Source organism: Lactuca saligna, chromosome 2 (assembly GCF_052625555.1).
Source record: "Lactuca saligna cultivar CGN05327 chromosome 2, ASM5262555v1, whole genome shotgun sequence".
In the NCBI taxonomy this organism is placed as follows: Eukaryota; Viridiplantae; Streptophyta; class Magnoliopsida; order Asterales; family Asteraceae; genus Lactuca; species Lactuca saligna.
Window position 1 is genome coordinate 162,585,879 of NC_136418.1, and position 10,256 is coordinate 162,596,134.

General features: G+C 31.3%; 1 protein-coding gene across 1 annotated transcript; it reads left to right on the top strand.

Moving 5' to 3' along the window:
• Positions 1 to 8,335: 8,335 nt before the first annotated feature.
• On the top strand, positions 8,336 to 9,475 carry LOC145032479 (6,7-dimethyl-8-ribityllumazine synthase). Its single transcript, XM_078981302.1, has 4 exons — positions 8,336 to 8,721; positions 8,794 to 8,859; positions 8,939 to 9,111; positions 9,180 to 9,475. The coding sequence occupies exons 1-4, from the start codon at positions 8,424 to 8,426 to the stop codon at positions 9,372 to 9,374; spliced, it is 732 nt and encodes a 243-aa protein (XP_078837428.1). The 5' UTR covers positions 8,336 to 8,423; the 3' UTR covers positions 9,375 to 9,475.
• The last annotated feature ends 781 nt before the right edge of the window (positions 9,476 to 10,256 follow it).

Here is a 10,256-nt window from a genome sequence, read left to right on the forward strand (position 1 = left end):
ACATGTTATAACTTCTTCGTTATAACTCAGATTTTGGCGTTCTTTATATCTCCGGAATCCTTGTTTCGTCCACTACAACTTTATCAAAAGATATCGGCTTTTTATAATATTTTTCAATGCTTATTTTCATTATTAATTAATTAAATCATAATAATTAAGCAAATAAACATATAATTCACATGATATTCACATAATTCCTCTTTATTACTTCAAAATGAGTTACAAAGGTTGACCTAGACTATTACAACGTTATTAATGCTTTTAGTCCAGAAACACGGGTGTTACAATGTCTCACAAAAAACTATTGGTCTCGAATGGACCTCTACCTATACACACACACATACTCACACACTGTAATTATGGTTTTCAGTACAAGATGTATATAAAATAATATTAATTGAAAATTTAAATAGAATATTTGGAAACAAGTAATATTAAAATGAAATTTATAAACATAAAATATGCATATTTTGACAAATTAAGATGTATATCATATGTCATTTTTTTATAAAAAAATGTTGTTTGAAAATGAATAAAAAAGGTAAAAAAAAAGCATTTCTAATTCACCGCTTAATACAACCTAACAAGAAAAATGATTTTCAGAAAAATTTCTCTAATAAAATTTCAGTTTTACCAAATAGTGAAATCAAGTCTTTTTCCCCAATTTAATTCTCATTCTTTACATTTTCATTTTTTTTGTAATTTAATTTCTTTGTACTAAACGTGGCCTTTGAGGTGCGGTGAAGAGAAGTAGACGATTGAAAATAGACAAAAAAGAATAGATAAATAGATAAATGAAGATGAGAAGTGACTCTAGAATCAATGTACCGTCCATAATTTTATAGGTCATTTAGGGACATGGCAATGAAAAAGTTATGAAATGATGGTGACTTATGTTGAGTTTTTATTCAAAAATCCGTTTCAAAACTGGTAAAAATGACAAGGGAAGCTTGAAAAATGTTGAATAAAACTAAAAATATTTTACCCACCAATGATCATTTTGCAAGAGTTATAAATATTAAAACAACCATAGAAAGGAAAGCATAAATACATTGAAGACTTTGATCCTCATGGGAGGTTGGAAGTTGATGAAGTGTGGCATCAAACTCTAAAACCAGAGTTCTCTAGAAGTATCCACCAAACAATAATAGAACCATCAAAACATGCTAGTATTCACTTAATTTGTTGTTGACAAACCTTTGAAATATATACCAAATATATGTTCAAAGGTGAAGCAACAAATGAACTTTTTTTAACATCAAAATGCAAGAGAATAGATGAGAAGAAGAGCCTTTAAATTCCGAAATTTGGTAACCCTCTAGAGAGCGTGGTGCTCTCGGATTTCATAGCCAAGAAGAAGAAGAATGAAGCTCGCTTGAACTTGTTTTAAATGCCTTCTATGTCCTTCCTTATATAAAATTGCCAAAAAATGAAAGGAGACCATGAAGCAAAATCATGGACAACTTTGTTCCAAGCATGACATTAATTGATTAAACACATCAAAAGAAGACCATGCTTGGTATCCTCTTACTTTTAGGAAAAAGCATGTCATAATGAAGACAAAAGTTGTCTCATCTCTAGTTTATATATACATACATGTTATTTTTATAAAAATCAATCATTTTTATAAAGAATTCCCAACATATATATATATATATATATATATATATATATATATATATATATATATATATATATATATATATATATATATATATATATATATATATATATATATATGGAAAAGGGAATGTGTGGCTGTTAGGTAATTAATATTAGGTGTGGAACCTAAAAAAATGTCGTCGTTTCAGTGTAATATTTGTTAAATCTTGTCTTTCTTTTGTACGGCTAATTTTTCCTCCGGTTAGCATTCCCATATTTAATGACTTCTTCCTTACTTTATCTTCGTAATGTCTTGGGAGTATTGTACTCAATCTTTACACCGTTACTTTGCAAGTTGCATACCCAATACTAAAGCGATTTACAAAGGTAGACTTACATCGCAAGTTGTTTAAGTTAATTTATATATCCCCTTTTTAGAATCCTAATATAAGTTGATCCCATTTTAAGGATGTTGATTGTAGTTCTTTCTTTTTCCCCCTCCTCCATTTCCATTTAATTTCTTAGTTTCTACCATCATCGATTTCAGAGGTTTGTCATTACTAGTATGATATGTAATTAGGTTTTCCTTTTTCTCACTATTAGATTTCAGTTTTGTTGTTAATTCCTTATAACACAGTAGGTAGGTATTAGGTGTATCCTAATTACATCTTGTAAAAATAGATTTCTTCTAGATTTTATGTTAATTACAATTCATTGGATTATTTGTATGTGATTACTGGGCTTCTTTTGACGCATAGCAATATTTGAAGAAATGCTCCACTAATTAATTTTTGAGTTTTAATTTGTCATCTTTAAACTAGTTATTATAAATCTTAACTTTTAATGGAAATGAGGTCCTCCTTACTTAAAACCCTTCATTATTTGTCTGTCTTTTTTAAATTTTAGGTAATTAAGTCATTGAGAATGCTTCCTTTTACAATTTCCACTGGTGGTATACATACACAATGATGGTAATGAATGCAGGCAAAACAAACACTTCCTGCATTGGAACAGACGGAGTGTTCATTTGAATAATTAAGAGGTGTTAGAGATGCATGACTCTCTCTTCTTTGTCTGATGGAACAAATGACTGTTTTTATTTTGGAAAACCCTTTCACATGGCATCAGCAACAAAGCAACAAAACAGCATGAAAGAAGGCTTGAAGTTGGTGTAAGGGCAACATCAGTAGTCGCAACAGTAGTTTATACTTTACTAAAAACTAGCAGCAATCATTAAACTTTAAATATTTGCTTATGTAGTGATTAAAGTAGATATATTCTAGCTGATTTAATTTATTTATCTTTTGTAATTTTTTTAGTTCATATCTTCCTTGTATATATTGTTCAAGTTTTTGGCAATTTATTTTGAAGTGAATGTGCATAATTTAATTTTTTTTCTTACCAGTGAATTTTACTATTCTTTATGTACATGTAATTGCAATCAGTTATGTTAGTGAGATGTCATATTATGCTAAATCAAAGGAAGATTGTTGTAATCCCTAAACAGATCCTGGAAGAATTTTACCCAACTTATAGTTGACATCAATTTGCTGGCCTATTTTATCCTTGTTGGTGACACATTTTGATTCCACATTTCATGAATGGAGGGTTGTTTAGGACTCTATTGTTTCTATTTTTATGGTGCAGGAAGCCAATGAGGTACTCATCAACAACCAAAATCCAATATCCAAATTTCGGGTGAAAAAACACAACATAGAAAAAATAGCAAGTTCATCATGAGGCTGATGAAATGACAACACCATAGTAGCTACATGTTACCATATCATTCTTTGTATTGTAAATCCTCCTCAGTCTGATGAAAAAGAAAGAGTCTGTAGTAAACTAATAATTATGTTATTTAAGGAAATAGTAGTAAAAAAATCAAATAGGTCTATGTGGAAAACAATTATTGTCTAGGAAATTATATTGCATTTTCCAAATTCAAAAATCTCTTAAAAGTGTATTAGGTAAATTAAATTAATGGAACCAACTCTAAGTCTTTGTAATTATTAAGTCATGATTTTTTTATATAGATTCATATGGTAGCTTTTGATGTTTTGTAATAAAGATACACTATGAATTAGCAATTCATTTTAAAAACTCGATGCATAAATAGATTCATAAAAGCCATTATCCATAACAATAGAATTTTTTAGATTAAATAAACTGAAAAAATGTTAGTGGCGCACGCTGGTAAACGATGCCCCAATAATGATTGCAATTCGACATCATGGATTTGAAAATCAATAAGCAACTGAAACAAATAGTATGGAGACAATTAATTGTAGGAGAAAGACGGATGATTGTAATTTAATTTTATGAATCGAAAACCATCATTTAAAATTAGAAAAGACGAAAAATCAACAATATTTACATAAAGCAATTTGATTACATGGTTAGTTTAATTTGTAGATTATATGAATGAATTATGATAATTGTAGATTGAAGTGATTGAAAACAAATATAACATGGATCGATTCTGGATTTCAAAAATTCAGAACAGACTATTATAGGAATATAGAATGCTGGTAAGATGAGAAACGATGAATGAATAACTTGAGAAAGGGAGAAGGCGTAAGGAACCGTCAAAACCGGGAAACAAATTTTGATAGACTCCCCCTTAGAACGACAGCGTATTCAAGGAATCAAGGGTTCTACACCTAACACTACATACCCAAGCCACATATTCCCTTTTTTCCATATATATATATATATATATATATATATATATATATATATATATATATATATATATATATATATATATATAATTGTAACTGACTTATTTTATAAAAAACTATCTTTTATATAAATTGAACTAGTTTATTAAGATACAAATATAACTTATAAATAATCATACTTTATGATATATTTCATAAGTTGTTATTTCTCTAATAAATATTATTTCCACAAATAATAAATTCCCAATTAGTAAAATATTATTTCCATGAAATAATAATTTTCCAATTAAATATAAGTGTTTATATATTTATTAGTAATCAAATTATACAAATAAATAATCAATTAACGGCAACTTGCTATATGGTGTGACCCTATATGATCATATATTATTAACAATATCATTCTATAATGACTCTTGGGCATACTAGATCTTTCAACTTGGTCTCTAGGTTTAGTAGATGCCCATAATTGTTAGATGGGCCACTAAAGTAGGTTGATGAGAAGGATGCCCAATTGTTGCTGGAGCCCTAACGTGGACTGCGAAAGCAACGTCATGATGCAGTTGTTTTTGTGATTAACCTAGTGGTATCGACAATTAACCATGTCCAACAAAGAGCTACTTCAAGGATGTTGGAGCAATAGGAATCATGATGGTGTATGTTATCGAGTTCTACTCATTCGCAGTGGTATCATTATTATCTAAGAGATCCGTAATGGTCTTGATTCGGGTGTAATAGTTGGATATGGTGGAACATCTAATCGAGATGTTACGAAGCTCGTTGTCTAATAGAATCACCTTCGTAACATTGTTATCACATAATAAGGTCTATGTTTTGCCAAACTTATCAAGTGGTTGCGTTCTTCGTGAGAATCATTTGAAGGAGAGGCTGAAAGTTGGTTTTATGGATCCTTATTTTGACAATGTATACGAATACATTCAGATTTATCATGGGGCTTGGGAGCTTTGTTGTTAGGTTATTGAATATGGTCGGATTACTCCATAGCCGGTATAGTGACATTCAAAATAACCCTCTCTACATGTCATGGTTGAGACACTCGAGTTCAAGGATTAGCAGGATATACGTTTTGATGTTCGTAATTCATAAGAAGTTTTTTTCGTATTGACAAAACCACCGATGAGAAAGAAGGTGATCCATAACATAAAAGGAGTTAGACGGCGGTTAGATTTAGAAGAGAAGAAAGAGAAAATATTTAGATAATAAGATTAAGGGAATATATTTTCTAAAAACTCTGTATACCATGACAAGTATGATTTGTCCTTAAAATTATATTTTTATTATCAAGTAATATTATAGTAATACAACAATAAAACACTGAGTACATACAAAACAATGATTGAAGATATATTGATATACATACATAAATATATAAAATTAACATTAACCACCTCTTACTCCGCATAAGGACTAACCAAAAATACTTGATTTAGGTTGTGTTTGACACGCTACAGCTAGCTGATAAGCTACCTTATTTTTCGAGCATTTTTATGTTGTCGTGTTTGGTAAGCCAAAAAGTAGCTGATAAGGTAGCTTTTTGAAAAGCTACTTAGACTAGCTTTTTAAGAGCTTTTTTAAAATTTTCCAAATGCACCCCTTAGTTAATTATAGAAACACATATTCTTACATGTCATTTTATGTAATTTTATATATTTCAGCTAGTTTTACCAAACGTTATTTTTTATCAGCTAGTTTTTCAGCTCTCAGCTAGCTTTTTATTTAATAGCTAGCTTTTCAGCCATCAGCTAGCTTTTCAGCTGGTCCGCCAAACATAGCCTTAGCCTTAGGGAAAAGTTTTTTTTTCTTCATAAAATGTAATTTTTTTGTAAGGACAAATCTAATTTAAACCTAAACTACTCTTTAAATCTACATATGTTAACGACGAGACTTGAACCCTCAACTTCAAGGAGGGAGGACAACACCAGATACTTCCGGACTAGAAGCCCTTTTATCGCTGATTTTTGTACACATTTGTGCATATATGCAAAAGATACATAGTTTTTTTTATGTTTAGTTCAATAAATTATACTGTTAATCCATTCATAATCTTAAGCTTACTAATGGTGGAGACTAAAAAACAAAGACAATCCCTTTTGGTTGTCTTGTGTTAAAAGGAGACTAAAAAACAAAAACGATCCCTTTTGGTTGTCCATTGTTAAATCCGTTCATAATCTCAAGCTTATTGATAGGAACCCTAACATTTCTCAAATTGAGATGGAGTTTGAAGATAGAAGAATTAATTGGGTGAATCTTTTTCAAAATGCAAGTGGGAAAGGGAGACAATGGCGTGTTTGACATATAGTTTTTGGAAGCGTTTGAGAGCTTCTAGCTTTTAGCTTTTAACAAAACGCTCTAGGTTAAACAAAAAACTTCGTTTGGTAGTACGAGCGTTTAACTTTTAGTTTAAACAAAACGTTCCAAATCTAAAAGTTACTTCATGTAGCGTTTAACAAAATGCTACTGAGCTTTTGAAATCAATTTTCATAATTACCCTTAAAAATATATTTATATATTTATTTATTTTTAATCAATGGTCATTTTATATAATTTTATATATTTTAAAAGCTTCCAGCTATTTTTGCCAAACATTCATATAACAAATAAAAGTTACAATTTCCCGCTACCCGATACACGCTATCAGCTATCCGCTACCAGCTACTTTTACTAAACACGCCCAAAACAATTTTTTGGAAAGATATTTGGCGTGGGAACATTACTTTGAAAGATAAATATCCTAATCTTTATGTCATTGAAATTAATAAAGATTGCTTAATCATGGATAAGGTGATTTTCAACCCCGATTTGATAACTCAATGGAATTGTTTTTGGTAAAGGCAACTGAGAAGGGGATGACAAGCTAACCAACTTTCTGATTTGATAAATCACCTTGTTAATTTTCGTTTTTCAGGTAGCCCAGACGGATGGTTGTGGAGGGATGATAGCAGAGGTGGTTTTGCTTCACAGGTGAGATCGTGAGATCCCTGGATATTGATGGCGATAACAATTTTTGCTCTTTCACCCAATTGGATTCCTATTAAAAACAATTGTTTTGTGTGTAGATTATTAAAAGATAGGATTGTCACTTTCATTAACTTAAGTAATAGAGAGGCGTCGTTGTTTCGTCACCCTTGTGTCCGTTCTGCAATGACATTATGGAAGAAGTTGACTTGATCATGTCTTTTTTTCATGTGGTTACGTATGCGGGTTATGAAAATGGTTATTGGATTGGTCCTCCATCTTACAAAGTCAACCCTCATCTATTATTGATCTGATTAATATGTTGAAAGTGAACATATATAGGTGACAAAAAAATAAAAAATCTGCAAGTATCACTTATTTATTCTACTTTTTGAACGATTTGGAAAGTCCCAAATGAGGTGGTATATCGGAATAAAAGGCGTCGAATTTTGCTTCTTGCGGATGAAATTAGCATTTCAACTTTGAATTAGATTAAATGTAGATCTAAGTTTAACTTAATCGATTGATTTATATGGTATATCTCCCCTATATCAAACTTTTTTTGTATTCCAACCTTGTTTAAGTTTTTTCGTTTAATGATAATTTTTGTTGCCTGCTCTTAAAAAATTAATTTTTAAAAAAAATGGATGTGGCTTATCTAGGGATTGACCAGCTAAATGGATAAGATCATTCATGCAACGACGTCGTAAATATCAACTTCACTATTATTGTCTGAGGATAACATACTATGATAGTACCCATCAATATACACTGTTTGATACTAGCCCCCCTTAAACTTAATAAATGAACAACTGCATCCCCTATATTTTACAAACGAAATTTAACCCCACAATCTTTTTTGGCCTAAAGGTTTATTTTACTGTTATATAAAACTAATACCTCATAAAAATGACACAATCATTGTATATAAAGTATAAACACCCTATAAACAACACAAAAGTTAAGTACGTCATAACTAGAATGGAAAAAGTCAATCAATAGCCTAAAAGTCAAAGGGTAAGTGTGACATATTTTAGAAATAGAAGGCAACCCAAAGGCTACTTTGCTCTAAAATCATAAGCTCACTGCATACAACAAAGGGTATCGGTGAATCTGTTTTCATCCTCGATTCAAATCAAGATTCCTCTGAATTTTTCCAAGAAAATGCTTCTAAACACTCCCACTTGTACACACACCTTCACCACCATAAATCACCATCACACCATCGGTGCTCCAGTTTTGCCCAAAACCCTATTTCCCATTTTTGGTAGAAAAATCAAGGGGTTTTCATCAAATTGGAGATTTATATCTGACTCAACAACTGGGACTGGAAGAAAATCAAGCATCAAAAGCTCATTGATTGAGGCACCTGTTCTATGGGCTGGAAGAGTGTGTATATTCTATGTCCTCTTGAAGGCTGGTTTGGCTGGATCCCCTTCTAATCCACTCGCCTCCACCACAGGTTTTAAAAATATATTTTTCTGTTGATTTGTTGGTGATTTTGTTTGATCTTTGATTGATTGATGATTTATAGAACTTGAAAGTGATGGTGACGATTTGGGTTTCGCTAAGTGGTTTGAAGAGTTCCGAGGCAAACCAGGTGAGTGATAACAAAATGTTGGACTTGTTCATTAAATAAATCCAGGTTTTGTTTTATAAATCGTGTTTTCTTTGAGCAGAAAGAGAAGCAGCAGATCAAAGGAAACTAGTAAGCAAATGGCACCCTACAACCAAGGGTACCCTTAGGCGAAACTACAGGATCCCTTCAAAGGCGGAAGGGCGTCGTCTTCTCAAAGCCATCGCATCCTTGCTTTCAGATGACGATCACTTCCGAGATGCCACCTCTCACAAGGTAGGTAATTCCATTTCGTTCATCTTCGTTTTGTGAATTTGATCTGAAAATTGTACGATTGGTTTTAGGGTTGTCAAATTAGAAGGGAGAGTGCTCATGGAGAAACCGTATGCTGCAACAACGTGAGGGCTTTGTTTGATGAACTTCCGACACCACATTTGGTTGTGGAGATCACTCCTTTTCCTGCTGGCCCGCTAACGGAAAGTGATTATGCTAGGGCACAGAAGTTAGAGAAAGTTCTTAGGACTGGTCCTTCTGTATGATTAATTTCATCATCTTCTTGTATGTAAGTGTAACAAACTAATATCATGTACATATACATCGTCTTTTAAGCACACCCAAAAAATCGGTTTTCCAAATCTAACTCAAGAGCATGAAAGATGATCTCCATATGACTGACTGTTAGGGTTAGTAGACCGATTCTTGACAAAATCGCTGATAGCAGAACGATTGTTGTGTGAGAAATTTGAGATGGATCGTTAATTGTCGATTTGATAGTCATCTTGATCCACTTTGGTTACCACGAGGAGGATTGGCAACGACCGATTTTGATCTGTTTTTCATACATTGGTTCTACAATCAGACACTTTGGAGGTTTTGCGATTGAGATTAGTGTTAAAATGCAATAAACTAATAGGGTTTTTTCTTGTCTTAACCCACATTCTTGATGACACACCACTGTTAATAGTTAACAAATTAAAATAATATAGATAACAAAAAACGTAGTTATTAATCCTAAATTTACACACTTTTTTGTATATAACAATCAAATGAAAACAATTCTTTCTTCCAAAATTCGTAAATATAGAATTTCTCTTTACAAACTATTTCAACAACATAATACTTCTCTACTCCTTCCGTGTATGAAATATTAAAAAAAATTACAAAGTAGGATGGTATAAATGATAATCCGTAGAAAGTAGAAAGCTATAAAAGAAGTTTTTTTTTAAATTTTGCATTCCATGTTGTGAAGACTATTTTACAAAGTAGAATGCTATAAATGATAGTTTCCAAAAAAAATGTTATAAAAGAAAAATGTTTTTTATTTTTATTTTTCAGTCTATGTTCAAAAATGGAAAAAAAAATACCATTTCCAAAATATAATGTTATAATGAGAGATTCTAACATTGTCTTATTCAAAGTGG